At 44.6% G+C, this 21,335-nt stretch overlaps 1 protein-coding gene across 1 annotated transcript; it reads left to right on the top strand.

Annotated features, from left to right (window-relative positions):
* The first annotated feature begins 38 nt into the window (after positions 1-38).
* Positions 39-19,329, top strand: Mtrr (5-methyltetrahydrofolate-homocysteine methyltransferase reductase). Its single transcript, XM_027400113.2, has 15 exons — positions 39-155; positions 1,256-1,420; positions 3,996-4,149; positions 5,282-5,399; positions 6,022-6,397; positions 7,730-7,852; positions 8,987-9,140; positions 10,119-10,207; positions 11,418-11,598; positions 12,574-12,616; positions 13,361-13,547; positions 14,384-14,502; positions 15,520-15,612; positions 15,696-15,878; positions 17,980-19,329. The coding sequence occupies exons 2-15, from the start codon at positions 1,292-1,294 to the stop codon at positions 18,122-18,124; spliced, it is 2,094 nt and encodes a 697-aa protein (XP_027255914.1). The 5' UTR covers positions 39-155; positions 1,256-1,291; the 3' UTR covers positions 18,125-19,329.
* Positions 19,330-21,335: the final 2,006 nt, after the last annotated feature.

Raw genomic sequence — 21,335 nt, 5'->3', positions numbered from 1 at the left:
GGCGCCCAGCGATTGGCTGGCCTCAGGTCCCGCCGGCCTTCCGATTGGTGAGGCGTCAGAAGCCGGCGCTAGAGGAGGCTGCGCGCATGTGCAGAGTTTGCAGGCGGAAGCTCGCCCAGGCAAACGGCGTCCCGCGCGGGAGTTCGCGGCTGGAGGTAGGTGGCCCGCGGGTGGCGGGGACCCTTGGGGAGGGGGGTGACGTCTCTGGGTCTCCGGATCCGCGGGGGAGCTGACAGGGTGCTGAGGGGAGGGAAGACTTATTCGCGAGCCCCGCACGTGTGGCGTTGCGAGCATTGCGAGCCCTCCCCACCTCCCCGTTTGCCCCGGCTGGGACTCTGCGTCCCAGCTCCAGTCAGGTCCTTAGCACTGTTTCGAAACGAGCCTGTTTGTGTGTCCCGGCTCGCCGCTAGAGCATGCATGCAGTCGGCTCGCCCACCCCAAGTCAGCTTTCCCACAGAAAGCCACCAGACAGAGTGCGGGCGCGTAGGGTCCCGGCGCCCTCTCTGTTTTTAATCTTATTCCTGGTCATCTCCGCCCCCATGTGCAAGTCCGTGTACACTCACTACTGACTTGTGTAACGGTGGGAGCTCCAACAGGACAGCCAGTACTTTGATCCGGATCCCGCAGCAAACAGAATTACCCCCAGTTTGGAGGAGGGGAGCGTTGTACAGTTAAGGTTTTTAAAAAGGGAAGAAACAGAAAGACCTTTGTAGGTGACACTGTGTTTGAGCCCTCCTCGATCAGGCCTTGTTGTCATTCTTAGTCACGAGGGGTTTACGATCCTAATCCCAAATACAAATGAGAAGAAGTGAGGGTCAGCTCACTCTTCCTACAACTGCGCACCTCTGATAGACATTTGCAAGAGCCAAACGTGGCTGGAAATCGGGAGTGGATTTCCCGAGCAGTGAGAGTCTTACTTCTGTATGCCTCCTGCTGTAATTCCCTCACACTGCGGGTCATTTAATATGAGCGCTAAGAAACAAGTGCTTACACTTGTTAAGGCGTTGGTGGTGCACGCCTTTAATCCCAGCACTCGGGAGGCAGAGGTAGGCGGATCTCTGTGAGTTTGAGGCCAGCCTGGTCTTCAGAGAGAGAGTGCCAGGGTAGGCTCCAAAGCTACACAGAGAAACCCTGTCTCGAAAAAAAAAACGAAAAAAAAGAAAAGAAACAAGAGTATATATTTGCTGTGAATTAATACTTGTGGGTGGCCTGCTTCACTAAACAGCATCCCCTTTTCCCCTTTGTGGTTTTTCAGTCCCGCTGTTAGAGTTACAGCCCATGACCCGAGGTGATGAGAAGGTTTTTGTTACTGTATGCTACTCAGCGAGGACAGGCAAAGGCCATAGCAGAAGAAATAAGTGAGCAGGCTGCAACCCATGGGTTTTCTGCAGATCTTCACTGTGTCAGTGAGTCGGAAAAGGTAAGGGCAACTGTTCCGTGGGTTTTCCTGTTCTTTGTGCTATGAAGTGGTTGCTTGTGAAAGTAAGCTCTATACCCACCCCTCTCAGCTTTTTTGTTACTGGGACTCACCCAAACCAGCCTTGAACTCACACTGTAGCCCAGGTAAAACTTGAACTTGGCGACATCCTGCCAACTAGTTGCGATTATAGAAGTATATACATTTTAATTAGGTTAAAAAAAATCTTAGAAACTGAAACAGACAGATACTACCTACCTGTAAATGGTAATAGTGGTATATGATTCATTTATCTCGAGTGCCCGTGAGGATAAATGGGACATTTTTGGTTTTATATGTCTTTTTGCATATCTGTGTTTTTCCACTTTATAAACTCAGAGCCCCTTTGGATGCCCTAAAACCACTTTGCCATTCATTGTAGAGTTCCTCCAAATGAAAGGCCATGGTGCTTCCTCGATGAACTGGAATTTACAGAAGTGGCTTCGGGCACTTCTTAAGGCAAGGACTCCTAGTCTGTGTAGTCACGATTTCTCTGAAAAGTCCCTGCATTAGCCAGAGTTGATAGGCACTTGACCATTCTGTGCCCTGTTCTCAGAATGCATTGTTCACAGTAGTTCACATGAAAAGACGTTAGACAGATATATATACTTATGCTGGCTCCTAGCCCTCCGATTCCCTTCAGTACCTCAGAAGCTGTGTCAACAGTGCCCTCTCCCTCTAGTTCAGTCTCCCCTGGCCTTTCACAAACCACAGTTTCAGAAGGCTAGACCAGGCACAGCATGGTGAATTATGACTTATGCTGGTCAAAGGAGACACCCCCTTTGATGTGCCTTTACCAACATAGTTGTAGATGACCTTCCAAAGTCACCACCAGTCAGAGAGCCCTGTCATTCATCAGCTCAAAGTAAACATGCCACCATGCCCATGCTGGATGGTACCCTGAGTCTGTAATAACAGGCAGGTGTTGGCATAAAACCAGCCCCAATTGGGCCTTACAGTTGATCTCTCCATAGTTGGGTCAGCATCCGTTTGGTGGGAAGGTGAGTGGTGGTTTTTCTTTTGGGGCCACGGGAACCTGGCTGGTTGTTCCCCCAGCTGAGCGGTTTCTCAGTTGAGCGTGATCTAAGTTGAAAGGGTAGCCGTCTATTGCCTACCTCATAGTAGTCCTGTTCAGATTACTTTGTAAACATTTAACAGCCTGGTGGAAAGTTAACCCAAATCCTTATCCATAGGCATGGAAAAGAAAGTGAAGACTGGTTGTAGCTCTGGTAGGCTCTGCGTTATATCGTGAACCACAAAAAAAGTAAAATAGGGTTGGGGGTGTAGTTGAGTTAGGAGAATGCTTGCTCAGCATGCATAAAGCCTACATATAATCTGGGTATAGTGACATTCACCTATAGTCTGGGTGTTTGGGACATGGAGGCAGGAGGATCAGAAGTTCAAAACCAACCTTGGATGCATAATGATTTTAAAGTCAGCCCAAGACGACCCCATCTCAAAAAATGGGCAGTGAATTCTTTGAACCTAAACTGGGCCATGTTCATGAGCAGTTGAGAAAGAAATTTAGCAAGAATTAAGAGCATGGACTGGATCCATTTCCTTCCAAACATGAAGAGAATGAGGAGTTGGTTATGACAGGCAGCTGATACTGAGGGGCAACACTCAATTTTCCCCTTTAAAATAACCCTCTGTTCACCTGTTTGCCATTGCCTCTGCTTCAATTGTCATACACATGACTGTTCAGATTTGATGAAGATTCCAGAGTTGCCACCTGCACCTCAGTCTGTCTTCACTGGGTGTTGCTCCTGTCTTGTGCATTTTTTTAAATGTTTGTTTGTTGAGGTAGGGGCTCACTGTGCAGCATTGGCTGACCTGGAGGTCACCAAGACTGGCCTTGAATTTATAGAGAGCCACCTGCCTCTGCCGCCTAAGCAATGGGACTAAAGGCGTTCGCCACCATGCCTGTCCCTGTTCTGTCTTAATCCTGGTACGTGATGTCTGTTGTCTTTGTTTCTGTCTCACCTTGACCCTATAAAACCCCTTTGCTCTTTTTATATTGTGTGTGTGTGTGTGTATATAGAGATACATATAGATTATATATATAGATTTTGTTTTTCCTTCTCCTACTGATTTTCCTGCCTTGCTTCTTGCCTGTCCTCCTGACACTTTTGGTAAGCCTGTTTGTTCTCATGTTTTCCTAACTAAAGAATTAAGTGGCGCTGGGCGTTGGTGGCATACGCCTTTAATCCCAGCACTCAGGAGGCAAGACAGCCTCCAAAGCCACAAGGAAACCCTGTCTCGAAAACCAAAAAAAAAAAAAAAGAATTCAGTGGAGGGGGTGGGGGAGACCCCAGACGTTTTCTTAGTGAAGCACATGGAAGAGAGATGTGTTAAACTCTCCCAGCTTCCTGGTGAACATCAGCAAAGGTGAACTAAAAAAGCAGTGTCCTTTGCTTCTGTGTTAAAAGGAAGTGCGCAAGACAGGAACCTGGCTGATTGCTTTGTCTTACTCTTGCTGCTGTGTTAAATCACAGATCCATGCAGTCCTGCGTCCTGATTTGATCTCCTTGTTTTGTAGTATGATCTGAAAACTGAATCTGCTCCTCTAGTAATGGTTGTGTCCACCACGGGGACTGGAGATCCGCCTGACACAGCCCTCAAGTTTGTTAAAGAAATACACGACAAGACATTACCAACAGACTTCTTTGCTCACCTGCGATATGGATTATTGGGTAATGGACTGTATTAGGTTTTTAATGTATGCAGTTATTGCTTTGACATAGGAATATATATTTCAAAATCATGAAATATAGTTGCATGTGTCTTTTTTTACATTAAATATTGGATCTATATAAAATACAGAAATATCAAGGATTGTCTAGTCTATACTCAAAAGCGGTGCCCTGGTCCTCTCCTCCCCCCATCCTGTGTGTATCTTAGACTCTAGGGAAGCACTTTACCTCTCAGCTATGCTCCCACCACTCTGTAGAACCCCTTCAGTAGCCATAGAATATTCTCACTGGATTGGTGTCTAGGCCTCACTCCAAACCTACTGAAACACCATTCTTGCATGAATAAGCTCTTAGGTTATTTAATTGTTTAAGGTAAAGCCCAGTCATGTTCCCTGAGAACATAACTTCAGCATTGTGGTTTTCTAGGGACATTGGAACCAGCCAGGGATTCTTAATAATTCCTTTATATTTGGCCTGCTAGCAGTGACTGATACTCAGAGGTGGGACTCTTCCATGGTTAGTAATAGCTCTTTGCTGATGGTCACACCCATCACATGCTAAGAAAATGGCCTAGGGCTTTGTTGTTCTTGTTTGTTTGTTTGTTTGTTTGTTTTGGTTTTGATTTTGGTTTTTCGAGACAGGGTTTCTCTGTGTAGCTTTGGAGCCTATCCTGGCACTCGCTCTGGAGACCAGGCTGGCCTCGAACTCACAGAGATCTGCCTGCCTCTGCCTCCCCCACCAACACCCGGCTGGCCTAGGGCTTCGTAAAGCATAACTTAAAGAGGTTATGGTGAGGATCAGAATGGTCCTTGGCCGTGGTGTTCAGAGTTGAGAGAGTGTAAAGTACAGTTAGCACTTTCAAAGCCAGCTTGACCTGTTTCAGTGACTACTGGAAACGGCAATGTTAGGCATGTATATTTCTCTGACCAGTAGCCAGTATCTGTTTTGTTACTGTCTGGACCTTTCAGGATGTGCATACTTAGCATCGCTGAAAAAAATAAGTAAATGTGGATCCATGCATTATTTCTTGTTGTATGTGTAAGGAGTATGGGATAGTGTTTAGACATATTATTTCTGCATCTGTTACTTCTTTGAGCCTTTGTAGACACCAAGTGTCTTTTTGGGTTCTCAGGTTTGGGTGACTCAGAATACACATACTTCTGCAATGGAGGGAAAGTAATTGATAAACGACTCCAGGAGCTCGGAGCCCAGCACTTCTACGACACTGGACATGCGGACGACTGTGTAGGGTAAGGGCAGTGCATGTCTGTTTTCAGTAAACTCATACACATGGTGGAAGTTGGTGAGCTTATGAAAAATGTTTGGCTTGGTTTAGTACTGCCAGTCATCTGAGTCTCATTATACTTTCACCATTTAGCCAGAACCCAGGAAGGTCAGATGAGTGGAGCCTGGTTGGCCTGTGTTGTCATGTCCCACATCCCCACCTCCACCATCTGTTAATGGAAAGAGGGAAGCACCCAGCACTGTTACATGCATCTCAGAGCATGGGTGTGTTTGTAAGTGAGTGCTGCTTCTGCAACATTGGTATTGCCTGCGTGTCTTCTCTCTGCCTGCACACAGGGGCCCTGTTAGCATCTCCTCTAGTGGAAGGAGCCTGCAGGCCGAGCATCAATGCCCCATTATCGGGGCAAAGTAGCTTCATATCTCAGCTCATTTGCTCTGTTTGCATATTCAGTTGTACAGTGCTAACCAACACCATGAAAATTATTTATATTTTTTTGAAATAGTCGATTTGGTACATCTACAGTCGCATATAGTACACTGCCGAATGGACCGAATGCTGCTTTTTCATTGTTGTGCTCAAATGGACAACTTAGACATTTGGTTTTTTCCCCTTTTATTACATACCAGTTTAGAGCTCGTTGTAGAGCCGTGGATTGCTGGACTCTGGGCCGCCCTCACAAAACACTTTAAGTCGCTCAGAGGACAAGATGGAATGAGTGACACACTCCCACCGCCATCAGATGCCCCCTTGAACACTCCTGTGAAGCCGGAGTTGCTACACATCCAGTCACAAGTTGAACTTCTGCGATTAGAGGATGTGGGAGAGAAGGATTCTGAGGTGTGGGAGCACAATGAAGCTAACAGGAGTCAGAGGAGAGATTTGATTGAAGACTTTGAGTCCTCGCTCGTCCGCTCAGTTCCCCCACTCTCACACACCTCTCTAAGTATTCCCACTTTGCCGCCAGAATATTTGGAGGTCCATCTTGAGGAGCCTCTTGGCCAGGTGAGAGATTTACTTCATTAACGGCATTATCCGTTAACTGTTTGTCACATTAGGACACATGTCTGAGACTTGAGGACCAGGTGCAGCATCTCCTGCTGTAACTACGGTTCCTGCAGCAGCCATGCCTGTTGTGCTGTGCAGTGTCTACAGATGCTTTTGTGGTTAATGCACACCAGAGGCCTGCAAAGAAGAAAGCACTTACTGTCTGAGCCTTCCAGAAAAGCTACGTCAACTCCGTGTTACAAGTGGCTTGATGTTGCAGAATTCCTTTTTTACTTCTTTGACGAAGCCTTTCATGGCGCCACTCTCGCTCTGCCTTCACTTTCAGTTGCTGAGACCCCAGCTTGCTCACATCATTCTCAGGTGCTCTGAGTTTATGTAGCCCCACCCTCCATTCAGAACCTCAGCATCCCATCTTGTCCAGACTCCCCCAGCCTTGACTGTTGGACTCCCCCACTCTGCATTTACATTGTGGTCTGTGCCACACCTCTGCCTTCCTTCTCGTCACCCACATGGTGTCCAGCTCCAGAATCCCGTGTTAGCAGCCTGTTTAGACTGCTCTAGCACTAAATGTCACTGGTTCCAAGTGTCAGACTGTGAAATATTCTTTACGGCAGTGTGGGGCTGGAGGGGTAATAGCAGGATTACACACAATGTGTCTAAGAGTCTAAGCTGTGGCGCATTCTCAGCTGAGGTCCCAGCCTCCTGTGGGGTTCTCGGTGAAATGGTCCAGTTCTTAATGGTTATCTGGAATCGGGACGCAGGCAGGGTTTATGGCCATCATAGTCCTTGGATTTGGCCTGCATTGAAAGGAGAGGTGGCTGAGTAAGGGCGACCTCTTAATGCTGAGGGCTTCCTACAGAGCTGGCTGAGGGCTGAGCTGGAGCTGGTGGCAGGTCTTTTGAGGGTCACATTCCAGAGTCCCCCCACCAGGGCTCCAGCATCCAGCTTTGACTTGCCTCAGCCTTCCCATATGGCCAGTTAGTTGGCTTTGATTTGTTAAAATGTTTTCTATTCTTAAATAAAATAAAATCAAGTTAGAAGAGGAACTGGGAGATATCACAAAGAATTAAGTTTCTGTGCAGTTTCCTAAGACCTGTGCTATCCTTATTGGACCCCTGGTGACAGATACCTCTGAAACAACTAAAACTGAGAATACCCTTCCTCCATCGGGCCTACTCACCAGTAGGCTTAGCTGCCCACCTGCTAGCCCCAGGACTCTGCCTGTCTTGGCTTCTTCAGTGCTGGGATGACAATTGCATGCCACCGAGCCTGGACTTTTTAATGTGGTTCTGGGGGTTGCAGTTTATTATATTTCATTTGTTTCTCAAGGAGGAAAGCCAAACATCTGTGACTTCAGTGGATCCAGTTTTTCAAGTTCCAATTTCAAAAGCTGTTCAGCTGACTACAAATGATGCCATAAAGACCACACTGCTGTTGGAATTGGACATTTCAGTAAGTTGTTTCGGAGTTTGTTCTTGTATCATGAAGATACAGAGAACCTTTGGGTACTCAGTTACTACATCCGGGAGGAGATGTCTCTGGCAGGACATCTGGCCTTTATTCCTGACCTATCATTTTCCCTGAGCCTCTTTCCTTTCAGCTTCGGAGAAGATGTGAGAACTGATGCTGACCGTGCAGAGCATAGCACCTTGATCATAAGCCATGAGAGAACAATGGGGTCCAGATGGCCAGCAGAAGGAAGTGCTCACTTAAGACCAGCCAGTGAGGGGAATTAAAGTTCAGAGTAGATGGTCAGGAGAGCCCCAGCTTCTCAGAGCAGTACTTCCTATTCTTTGGAGACTCTGAAAAGTTTTGGGAAGCTCTCCAGAGAGGTGATAATAGAGAGCATTTGCCTGTTGTACCAGGGGGCTGTACGTGGTTATTTGAACCCTGTCTATGAATCCGTCTGCATCTATCTGTTCCTCTGAGATACGCTATAGTCATTAATCAACCTTTATTTTGAAGAATGTCCCAAGAAAATCAGAACACTTCAGGTTGTCTGTGAACATTCAGTAGAACTTCCTGACAGAAACAGTAGACCTACTATTTTGTGTCTGTACTAGTGAGAAACTTCATGTGTCTATTAAGTGCACTGTGTGTGTCGTTCATGCACACACACATAGGAAGGCTGGGAGGTAATGTTAGGAATTTTCCGGGAATACTCTCCGTCTCATTCACTGATGCAGCATCTCTCAGTCAAACCCAGAGCTCTCCAGTATGGCCGGTTGTGGGCTGTGGGGTGTGCATACCCTGTCTCCACCTTTCAAGGCTGGATTTACAGGTGGACACACACCCAAACCAGCCAGTATTTATGTGGATTCTGGGAATCTGAACTTTGTAACCTCAACTGGCTAGAGCTTTCTACCCTCCTTGCATAGTTTCTTTTTGTTTTGTTCTCTAATGTGATGTCATACTCGGAAGACCAGGCTGGCCTCTGAATTCAAGAAATTTGCCAATGTCTGGCTCCCCAGTGATGGTATCAGTGGCATGTACCAGCACACTGCCCCTTGGTCTTTTCTAGAGTAACTCTTAATGAAAGTGTGTTTGTTGAATGGACTTCTCAATTTCACCTTGGTCCTTCTCTAGAAAATCGAGTTTTCTCATCAGCCTGGAGATTCCTTCAATGTGATCTGTCCAAACAGTGACTCTGAGGTAGAAAACCTGCTTCAAAGGCTACAGCTGGCTGATAAACAAGCATACCATGTCATCGTGAGAATTAAGACGGACACTAAGAAGAAAGGTAGGACAGGTGCTGGATTTGACCAAACATGCATGCACATACATAACCACAAGCAAATCTGGTGCTAACCAGTTCTTGATGTTATTCTTATTTAAAGTGAGTAGTATGGTAATGGACACTAGTGGGCATGAAAGGAGCCTAGAGCCTTTATGTAAAATTCCCATTTATGTTTACTTCTCATAGTAATATTATGTAAACAATTTTCTGTAAATAGAAGCTGTTTTATTTAAAATATTAATATTAATTGTATATAATCTTGACTTACTCAGTCCTAAACTTCCTGTTTTTCAAAAAGAGGTATTTTTGTTTTTGTGTCTGGTGTGTGTGTGTGTGTGTGTGTGTGTGTGTGTGTGTGTGTGTACCACATTGTCCTGGTGCCTAGTTGAGACCAGAAAAGAGTTACAGGTGTGAGGGTGCTGGGAACCGAACTGGGATCCTCTAGAACAGCTAACTGTCACACTTAGTGAGCTGTCTCTCTAGCCACTGAAGTTACTTTTTTTTTTTTTTTTTAAGATGGTGTTTTTATTTTGGGGTGGCGGCGTTTTTGAGACAGGGTTTCTCTGTGGCTTTGGAGACTGTCCTGGAACTAGCTCTTGTAGACCAGGCTGGTCTCAAACTTACAGAGATCTGCCTCCCTAGTGCTGGGATTAAAGGCATGCGCCACCACCACCCGGCCTGAAGTTACTTTTAATTTTAGTGGAACTTGGTCATCTTATCTATTTTGTTTAGATAATTTTCTTTTTTTTTTTATTTGGTACATTTTGAATTTATCATTCTTTTACTTTTGTGAAGTGGCTGGTTTTTTTCCTGGCATATTTATTTCTCCAGTTGCTGCTTGAACATTGCCACAAGTCATCACACTTGGTAGCACTATAAAGTATCTCAGCTAGCTGTACTGTGGTGAATACAGAACATATTCTAAACATGTGTTTGTGGTTGTCTTCTCTCTGGCCTGACTCTTCCTGCCTCACCTGCAAGGAGCTGCTGTGCCCCAGCATGTGCCCGAGGGCTGTTCTCTCCAGTTCCTCCTCACCTGGTGTCTGGAAATACGGGCAGTTCCTAAAAAGGTATTTCTCTGTCTTCTGGGAGTAACTCTGTGTAAGACTCTTAGATAAGCCTGATGCCTGCCCCTTGGAGCTGTAAAAAACAGGAGTTCAGTTGTATTCCTGATGTTTTGAAAACAGGTCTCCTGCAGTCGCATTCACTTGACATTAGTGTTACAATGTGACAGGCAGCAGCCTGGCAGTCAGGCTGCACAGTGCCCCTCTTCTCCTCCTCATGACAGGACACTTCTTAGGGTGTGTGGGGCTCTCACCCCCTCTTCATAGCCTACTATATTGATGCAGATCTTCTGTGTAGTACAGCTTGGTTATTTTATGGGGGTTTGGCAGCTTCCATTGATGTTTAGAGGGATTTTGAAATAGACTGAGCCACTAGAGGTCAGGATTACATCAAGATGCTTGCAGCTGGGTTTGCTTTTTTTTTCCTCTAAACATTTCTTTGCATTTCTTCTCTAAATTGCTGTGTTGGACTTAAATTGTCTGAACAGACAGACTGGTAATTAAAAACAGGCTTCTATCTTGCGTTATGTAGGCACTGCTGGTCTAGGGGAGCAGACCACTTTAGAAAAAGGCTGAGTCTTAGACACAGTACTCATTTTAATAGAGCTTAAGTTTAAATAATTCAGTTTTGTTTTAACTTTACCAGCTTTTTAAATTTTACAAAATATGTAAATATATTTCCTTTACTATATAAAATATGCTGTATTAAAATATCTGTATGGGTGTGACATAGGAAGTCAAAAGTTTTAAACCCATAGTTTAATTCTGGAATCTAATTCCTACTCCACAGCAAGACATTAAGTCTGTGTTTTCTGGTGCAGAAAGACTGAGGGTGTTTTTAATGGCTACATCAAATTGTTGGTTTGATCACGAACGTGTGGCCTGTTTGTAGATTTTCCATGGGGGAAAAATGTTTAAATAGAAATTTCTATACTGTGATAATCTTTGCTCCTGTGTTTGAAACATTTGTGTAAAATAATTTTTTTACAGTAAAATTGGTATTTTAAGTGATTAATATGTACTTTAAAACCTTGCAGTGGTTTCTGCTGTTTTAGCTTGTTCTCGCTTCCATTTCTTAGATATTTTATTTATTTGTTCATTTGTTTATTTGTTTACTTATTTATTCGGAACAAGGTCTCACCATGTAACTGGCTGGCCTGGAACTCACAGTGCTAACCTAACCACAGAGCCGCTCATAGCTGGCTTCTTCCCTCAGGCATTTTTGCGTGCCCTGGTGGATTGTGCCAGCAGCACTGCTGAAAAGCGGAGGCTGCAAGAGCTATGCAGTAAACAGGGGGCAGCTGATTACAACCGCTTCATCCGAGATGCCAGCGTCTGCCTGCTGGACCTCCTCCTCGCCTTCCCGTCCTGTTGTCCTCCACTCAGCCTCCTGCTTGGTGAGTCGTTCTTTTCCCTGCTCAGTGAGTCATCCTCTCCACAGTGACAGTCCTTTGCTCACTGTCAGGTGACCCTCTTGGTTGTAAAGGAGGCTGGCTGTTCATGTCTCACTGTGGGTTTTATGCGGATACAGTGTGGCCACATCTTATTGGGGGACGGGTGACTGGTTATAGTGACATCTGGGCTCCCTCCTAGAAGCCAGAGTTGCTCTTTTGCATTTTGATTTTTTTTCTTCTTCTATTAGTGGTATTATGGAGGTGGTAGAGGTTAGTGCATGCCAGAATACAGATTAGGAGCCAGAGGGAGTCACTGAGACCTACAAAATGGAAATAATGGAAATTTTCCAGTTTTTTTTTTTTTTTTTAAGAAAAATTAACACAGCCAGTACTTAAGATGAACTCTTTACTGAAGTTTATATTCCTACTTTCTTAAGACTAAGCTGTTTTAGAGGAATATTTCAAAGTTTTGCCCAAATAAGCTAAAAGTAGAGCATGGTAGTCACAAAAATTACAAAACTCGTAAGCAGATAATTCAAATATGGGTCTTTAAGTTTATGTTGCTTTTCCAAAAAATCCCTGTGCATCTTAAAGCCACTGGCTTCTGAGGAAGTTGGTTTTATTAAGTGTATAAACACAAGAAGTAAAAGTGCTAGTGTTTTCTAAAATAGCTGACTTTAACATTTTTGAGGCTTTGACTTCATTTCCCATCCGAAACCTCTAGGACATGTTGCTCCTGATGAGCCATAGCCAAATTAAAGCAGTGGTCTCTTGACTATAGGCCACTGTTCTTAGTGTCCTTATCCCTGAGACCAGCATGGGGGAGGGGTCCTGATTTTAGAGTTGAGCAGAGTATCACTGGTGCTATAACATACTTTAAGTGAGAACATGTTACTTTGAATATTCTGAATAAGAAAATTAATTATAGGCCTGGGCTTTCTTTTGTTCCTGGGTTAATTGCCTGTTTTTATTTTTTAGAGCACCTTCCCAAACTCCAGCCTCGACCATACTCATGTGCTAGGTATGAATACTCACTCACATAATAGCCAGTTCCTAAGTCCTGGGACAGCTGCACTTCAGCTCCCTGGTGAGCAGGGCAGTTGCTGCACACTCCTCTGCTTTGTAGAGCACAGTGCTAGGCACAGTGCCAGCTGAGGAGCCCAGGACTTCTGTCTTCTGTGACCTAGGAATTCAGTTTGTACCTGATGATCAGTGTTCCCCTGTTTAAGACAGTAGGCTCAGGTCCCGTCATCCCTAGGCTGCTCAGGGGCCAGCAGGGAGGGTCAGTTATGGAACATGAACGACTGCTGGCCTAGGCTTTCCACCCCTGCCACTACAGCAGGTGTGCTTGTGGGAGGGATTTCACCCTCCATTTCTTACAGACTACAGTGTGGATAAGGTTGGTGGACATGTCTCCCGGGGATTCTGAACTCCGTGGTTTCTTCACTTTGAAATCTGTCAGCTTTATAAATAATACCCAGTGTATCTGTCCCTTGTCATTTGCCTGGTAATAAAATCAATCTGGTAAATACCAAGTGAGGACTCTAGAAGGAAGAGCCTTGGGACATGTCACTTTCTACAATCCTTACTGAAATGTTGAAGACGAGTAGATAGAACTGCAGTCCTTCCTGAAAGTGGGGAGGCAAGGGTTAAGATGGCTCTAGCCTAGAGCAGTGGTAAGGTGAATTGATGCCCCTATCTCCCAGCACAGTAAGACAGCATGTCCATCCCTGATGGAATCATCAGAACTTGTCTGTCTTTGCAGCTCGAGCTTACTCCATCCAGACAAGCTTCATTTTGTGTTTAACATCATAGAATGTCCATCTAACACCACAGTGGCCACGCTGCGGAAGGGGGTGTGCACAGGCTGGTTGGCCACATTGGTTGCCCCGTTTCTTCAGCCAAACACAGAAGCTTTGCACGCAGGCAGTCCTGATGCCCTGGCTCCTAAGGTACTAGGATGGTGTGACCTCACGTCGGCTAGAGCTCGGTTTTCTCCTTACGGGAACACTGTGCACATCTTAAACGTGCAGGCATTTGTCGGTCTGTTGTTGCTCATCTTATTTGTAGAAAAGAGTGCATTGACTACAGGGGACAGTGGTGACTCCTATTCCTGCATCTCAACTGGATAGTTGTAACATCTTACTGTGTCTGTCATTTTAAAACTTTTTTTTTTTTAAATGCTTTGCAGCATTGTCCTTTGACCATTTCTTGCATGTATCTTGATCATAGCCACTCCCCCACCCACCCCCACTCCAGCTTCCCCCAGGACACCCCCAATCACAACTCCATCCCAGCTCATGTCCTCATTATTATTCATTCATTCATTCGTTTGTTCATTTATACTAAGCTCAGTTAGTGCTGTCCAATGCTCATGAGTGTGGAGCCGTCCACTGGGCATGGGGACACTCTGGTGACCACACACTCAGAGGAAAGTAACTCTCCCCCGGCAGCCGGCAGCTCCCAACAGTCCCTACCTTTGTGGGTGCTTGTGTTTTACACTTCTTAGCCTGCCTTCCTAGTCAATTATTCCTTGGCTTATGCTTTTAACTCACATGTAAGCAGCGCCAAGTGAAGACACTTTAAGTATGAGTAGAAAACTTTTCCTTCTTCCTCTGTAGTAGGAGATGAGTTCATGGCTTCAGTAGGGTCTGATGCTGCCATGTAGTTTAGTGATGCTTCTCTGAGAGGAATTAACACGCACACATCCTCACAATCTCAGTCGTGTGCTGTCACGTTCTTGCCTAGGTTTTCTTTTACACTCACCAAAGCTGGTTTGATATTCCAGATATCCATCTCTCCTCGAGCAACACATTCTTTCCACTTACCAGAAGACCCTTCGGCCCCCATCATAATGGTGGGTCCAGGAACTGGCGTAGCCCCCTTCATTGGCTTCCTCCAGCACAGGTGTGTGTTCACTGCGGCTGGTGGGGAATGTGTTCCTTGTCATCAGGGGTAGAAACAGATCATATGATTGGTTCTTCAGTCATTTTAGAATAATTGGGTGTTGCTTGTAAAGTTCTTTAAAAAGTTTTTACCTAATATCAGGTGCTGTAGTTATTTGTCACTATGGGGAAGGTGTTTTTCCATCTGGAGCTTCCCTTTTACGGTGGCACTTCTAGTTGTCACTCTGTTCAGTTGTGCTGTGGATTATTGAATATGTACTTGGAGATGACTTTAAAGCACACCTCTCTTCTGTGGTGGGTGTGGCTGTTCCCTCTCCTAAGCTGGGTCAGGTTAGTAATCACAGATACACTTGTACCAGGTGTCTACACCTAGCTCCAGACACAGGAACTTTGAGAAGAGTGGCCTAGTGACTATACTAGAAAGAGTAACGTGATAGAGTAGATGAATCTGGCTTCTCTCGTGTTCCTCACGCACTGCTCTCTGGGCCCGACCATCACCACTTGTAGTGACAGGGAGACTGTGATGTCATGACCAGCTGTGAAGCTCCAGCCCATCGACCATCCATTGGCTCCTCTGTTTGGGCTAATGCTAAGACAGCACAATGCTGAAGTGTGTGGTGAAGCAAATCACACAGTTGGTGGCCAGGAACCAGAGAGGACATGACAAGGGCCCCGTGACCTCCTTTGGGGCCACATCCCTGGTTAACTAGAGGCTATCCAATATGCTTTACCTCTCAGACATGTTGTCATCTACCTGGTCCCCTCTCAGGACTTTTGAGAGAGAGCCACTATCTAAAGGAGGGGTGGTGTGTAATTCAGATACAACATCTACTTAGTGTGAACAAGAGCCCAGGGTCAGTCCATTGCACTGTGGCGTAAAAACCCAGATATAATACCCAAACATAGCAAATGCTGAGACAGTATAAAGATGGCTTTTACAGACCGGTTTGCTGGTGACATTTCCTGATGAAAGATGTGTCTTCATGTGCTTATTATATCCACATTTCCTTTTCCTCAGAGAGAAACTCCAAGAACAACACCCACATGGAAATTTTGGAGCCATGTGGCTGTTTTTTGGCTGCAGACATAAGGACAGAGACTATTTGTTCAGGTAGAGTACGTCTGTTGTAACTGGACCGACTTTGTCATCCTTAAACCACCACCTTCCCATGACCATGCTGAATTACGTTGCAGAGAGGAGCTCAGGCGTTTCCTCAAGATTGGGATTTTGACTCATCTGAAGGTCTCTTTCTCAAGAGATGTCCCAGCGGAGGGGGAGGAGGCCCCAGCAAAGTATGTGCAAGACAACCTGCAGCGTCACAGCCAGCAGGTGGCCAGGGTCCTCCTCCAGGAGAACGGCTACATATACGTGTGTGGGTATGTGGCAGATGGGAAAACGCAGTTGCTGCTGTTGTGGGTGGATTGAGGGGCCACTAAGTAGAGGAAGAGTCCTTGAATTTTCACATACATCACACATAAGCACACAGTGAGGAATTCCAGCATACACTTAGTAGCCAGAGTTTCTTTTCAGGGAAGCAGTAGTGAATGCTGGCTCTTGCATTGGAGAATGCTTTACTTTGGGTACATGCTTTTTGGTTTTTTGTTTTTTTTTTTTTTTTTTTTTTGAGACAGGGTTTCTCTGTGGCTTTGGAGGCTGTAGACCAGGCTGGTCTCGAACTCACAGAGATCCACCTGCCTCTGCCTTCCGAGTGCTGGGATTATAGGCATGTGCCACCAACGCCCAGCTACTTTGGGTACATGTTTTTAACATCTGAAAATTCATGCTGAAACCTTAATCACACTAGTTGGTGGTGGATCACACCTTTAATCCCAGCTTTCAAGAGGCAGAGGCAGGAGGATTTCTTTGACTTCAAGGCCAGCCTGGTCTACAAGAGCTAGTTCCAGGACAGCTAGGGTGGTAACACAGAGAAACCCTGTCTCAAGAAACCAAACCAAACAAACAAACAAAAAAAAAAAAACTTTAATTACTCAAAGTGTCAACATGGATTTTGTTATGTAGAAAGAATTTGTGATTTGTTGCACTAAGCCATCAAGAAGAAAGTAGGGTTTGACTGAAAATGTACATCTGATTAGAATCCTTTTTCTCCAGGGCAGTTTGTAGTGGTCTAGTAGGCAGAAGACCAGGGCCACTCTTAGTAAGTTTTATGTATATTCTATGACAGTATCTGTCACAGAAACTCAAAGGTACCATGTAGAAAATACAAATTTTAAAAACTTGACTCTAAAACTTTCAACTAGATAACAGGAATTTTGAAATACGAAATTTTACTTTTATCCTAAATATTCTGAGCATTTACTGTTTTCGGTCAGCCAAGCTTTTCTCTGGCCTTTTAACTGTGATGCTGAAGATGAAATGGTGGCTTTTCTGGGCTGTTTTCGGCTGTCTGGGTGACCCCATGACTCCTGGCTCTCAGCTGAAGAGCACTGCAGAGTCCACACACTGTGTGGGTTTATGTTTCTCTTTAGCTTTTGTTGAAGTTCTTGATCTTGGTGTTTGTAGAGGGTGTGTTGGCCACACTGAGACTGAAGTGTTAACCCTCTAAATAGCAGAGGCAGCTGATTACAGATGTACCACTAACTGGTCTGTGATATCTCCAGGCTCCTAAATCCTCTCCTGCCTCTCCTGCCACAGCCCCTTCCAGTCACTGAGTTTTAAGGTTCCTAGAGAGCACTAGTGGCTTCAGAGATGAAGGCTCAGCGTCATCTCACCAGTCACAAGTGGAGTAGGCAGGAGGGAACAGAGACACTGAGGGATGAGGAACCTGTCCAAAGCCAGTTGGCAGTTCAAGTGAGGTAAAGGAGAGAGGTCAGGCCATGGGGATCTATGCTCTGCACTGGTTGAGACAAAGATGAGGAATGAGAGATGCCACATTTTTCCTGCCAGGGGTAAACTGACAGGACAGGCTGTATTCTAGACATCTACGCCCTATCTTAATTTCTTCGTTCAAACATTGGAGCACCTGCTTAGTGCTTTGCAATGTTCAGGCATTGGGAGATACCAGATGTGAGGTCTACTCCCTGACCTCAGCGGCCATTGTGGGAGAGCCCTGGAACGGGGCTTAGCATAGAGTTAACAAGGGACGATGACACACAAGGTGGTGCCTCCCCTGCCTTCAAACGCTAAAACCTGTTCTCAATGAAGGGTCTGTCACTTCACATGCAAGAAGGCTTGGGAGGATGAGAGTGTGCAGGTCTGCTGTGCCCTCCAGGAGAGGCAATGGGTCCGGCAGCTGAGCTTCCCTCCCAGGCCTCTTCTAGCAGGGATGGTAAGCCATGGAACCTTGTGGTCAGCTCTACTTAGAGTGGGCCCCATGGATGAAGCTGGATGTCTGTGAAAATATTCTGAGAAATGAGAAAAACAAAGATAGGGTCAGAGGGATCTGGGTATGCCATAGTTAATAAAGAGGGTTTGGTTTTTTATAAATGTCTTCTTTAGTAAAGCTATTTTGTTTTCTAGAGATGCCAAGAATATGGCTAAAGATGTGAACGACGCCCTTGTAGACATCATAAGCAGAGAGGCTGGAGTTAACACACTAGAAGCCATGAAAACACTGGCCACGTTGAAACAAGAGAGACGATACCTTCAGGACATTTGGTCATAAACTTAAAACGCCAAAGGACAGCTTTACCAAAGCTGAGGTTAAAATTGTTTGTACATTTCTCAGAGAAGGTTGGGTGTGGAACAGACCACTTACAGGTCTGGTGCAGTCACATAGTTGGTCCTCCACTTCTCATCTGTGGCCCCACCCAGCGCTGCACTGTGTGGAGGTGGAGAGACAGCTCTCATTGCACGTGCACCGTCCCCTCCCTCCCTCGCCCCACCCAGAGGACAGGTAGTCTATGAATTGCCTGAGCCTGTACACATCATGGAAAACTTGTGGGCATGTTACCTTTCTATGAAATATACATGAAGAATATTTATACCAGTAATATTTAAATTAATGGGTGTAAAGCATACTTTCTGGATGTTTACATAATTATTTGATTATGGTTTATTATCAAAATTATATTTCTGATAAAATATTTTAATTTTGAAATAATCCTTATAAGGGTTTTATACTACTAGAAATATATTTTGAGATATATTTGAAATTCTACTCTGCCTTTTTCATCATGATTATTTGCAAAATGTCACAATCTGTAGCTTGGGGGCATTTGCATCCCCCATACAGACACGTGTGCATGTCAGTCATGTTACACCCTGTCCTCATGGACTCCTTTCATCTCTGCTCCTCACAAACAGAGTTGGCTTCTTCCCCAAACTGACTTTATTTCTGTGAACCACTCAGATTGTATCCTAGCCTTAAAATACTCCAGCTAGATTTTGGTTCTAAGTCCTCTGAAAGTTATGGAAATAAAGTATGTTAAAGGTTCTGTACGAGTTATGCATGTTGTTGCTAGGATAGAGACTTGAGGAGGGGTTCTCAGCTTACAGCTCTGGTGTGCAGTGCCCGGTGATAGGGAGGTCAGGGTGGCAGAAGCCAGAGGCAGTACTCATGTCACGACGTGCCCACAGTCAAGGAGAAGACTGACTGCCTAGCTAGCTTTCTCCTTTTCTACTTTCTGGAACCCCACCCAAGGCATGGGTCTGCCAACCTTTAGTTGTGTCTTTCCACCACTGCCCAATCCCATGCCCAGAGATGTGTCTCCAAGTGATTCTAGATCCTGTCAACTGACTCAGTGTAACTCTCAGGTATAATAACTTTCTCCAACCAGTGTATTGTCTCATTTAATAGTTCAACATTTAAATCCATACCTGGTAAAGTGCTCCTCGGTCATTGTGAGAATTAAAGATCTGAGAATGTAATATGCTAATCTCAACCTTGGTGAGGATTTGTAGCATTTGTTCTACTTTTCTCATCTTACGTAGTGTATTTTGACTATGGCGTATGTTATGTGCAATAAATAACATAGGCGTTAGGAAGCTAAACCACCAACACTCCTATGTACCCTGTCACATTTGGGCGTTGTATACATCAGCCATAGTAGACTGAGACAAGACAGAGAAAGGTAAAAAATACTGTCTCAGTTAATGATAAGATGCCTGTGCTATATAGTGCATGACAGCAAACTGACAGATTCAAAACACAAAACTGAGGAACAGCTCCTTGTAGTTGCTGTTGAATAAAGCATATCTATTTCTCTGCACAGGATACCCAGGAGTAGGATCACTTGCGGTCCCATAATGTTACTTTTAATTTGCTTCTCCGGTATTAATGATAATATTTTAAAGGTTCAGTTATAAAAATGATCACCCATGATCTGATTTTAACCAGATCTAATCAAAACCTGAGCAAGTAAATATGGTGGCATGATGAATACCCTGGCACACACCTTGATAGCCTTGTAAGCCCAAGTACTGAGGTCTGGTCTATTTTGCTTTCTCTCCCTCTTTTAAGCCACAGTCAGCCTCACTCAGGTGGTAGTTTGCCTCATGGATGTCAGAGTGAGTTATTTTCAACAGTGGTGAAAGGAGATCATCTAAACATATTTGTAGTATGTGGATGACTGGGTGAGCCTCCCCTGTTTGGAAATTGGCATCAACACAAAGCTAATGAAAGCACTGTTACTTAAATGGACATAAATCAGCTCTCCTCTGCTTTATGTTTTATATAATGCTCGCATTCTTCTTCTTAAATGTGGTTGGTTGACATTGCATGGAAACCCAAATTCTGCTTTTGACACCTATTAAATTTTCATGACTAGTGGGTTTAATATAAGTTTTCTTAAGTTAGGGCCGTTTCCATCTTTAAAGTGTTCTTTTAGTGTATGAGAATGTTAAGCTAGAGTTGGCTGAAGTAGATGGATGCATCTACCTGTGTCGAATCACGTGTCTCTTTCAGCATTTATTTATTACATTATTACATTGGGGTACCAGGATGTGTGCCCCACTATTCTCAGCAACGTCACAGGTAGAGAAGAGGAAGCTCGAATCGGAGCTGGAGGTCCCCAGGGGCTGCCCAGTTTATCTTACTTCCTCCAAAGAACATGGGGGTGTTGCTGGCACAGTGTCAGAAACTCTTTAAGGATCCACTGGAACTCTGAGATACCAGTTATCACTCTTACTGTAAGACTTACAAAGTGACCATCTTCCCCAAGACCATAGTGGCAACTGGATCAGCCAACTTCAGAGTTGGGTTGTTGGGCTTCAAGATCTTCATCTTTTATGAAAAAAAAAATAATTTTGTTACAAGATTTCACTCACAAATGTGGTATGTAAGTGTGCTAATTTATGCACATTTGGTAAAGAGTACCTGGCTGACTCATCTTGCCTAATTTTCACCAAGAAGGTTGATGCCTTCACCTAGAAGGTTGCAGTCTTAAAACCAGCCTTACAAGTTCACCATACAGGCCTGTGGAATTTTAAAACCTGAATGTCCTGGAATCAATGGATTGTATAAGGATTAAGATCTTCACCATATTGTGCCTCACCACCTATCAAAATGGCATTGCTCTCCAGTTTGGTACATATTTTGTAAGGTCTACCAGTACCGTTTGTAATCCTACACCTATAGGCTCTACACACAACGAGGTGGTCTGTGATTCTTAGGCTGTTTCAATGCTTTAAATGAATGAAATTTTAGAATCTGGAAATCTGCCTTAAAAGAGTGTGAATTAGATAAGGTCAGGCACAGTAACTTAATTATTCAGATATTAAATAATTTACAAAGTATTCAATAATACTGTAGGATTAATTCTGGTGACTTTTTTTTAAAAGTTAAACTACAAGCTTTATTTCACTTTTATGTTTCCACACTAACATTTTTTCAGATTTAGCATTTTTTCCTAACTTGCTAATAAAACATTTTCAAT

Source organism: Cricetulus griseus, chromosome 2, assembly GCF_003668045.3.
Source record: "Cricetulus griseus strain 17A/GY chromosome 2, alternate assembly CriGri-PICRH-1.0, whole genome shotgun sequence".
NCBI classification, from domain to species: domain Eukaryota; kingdom Metazoa; phylum Chordata; class Mammalia; order Rodentia; family Cricetidae; genus Cricetulus; species Cricetulus griseus.
This window is presented reverse-complemented; position numbering and strand designations above follow the sequence as displayed.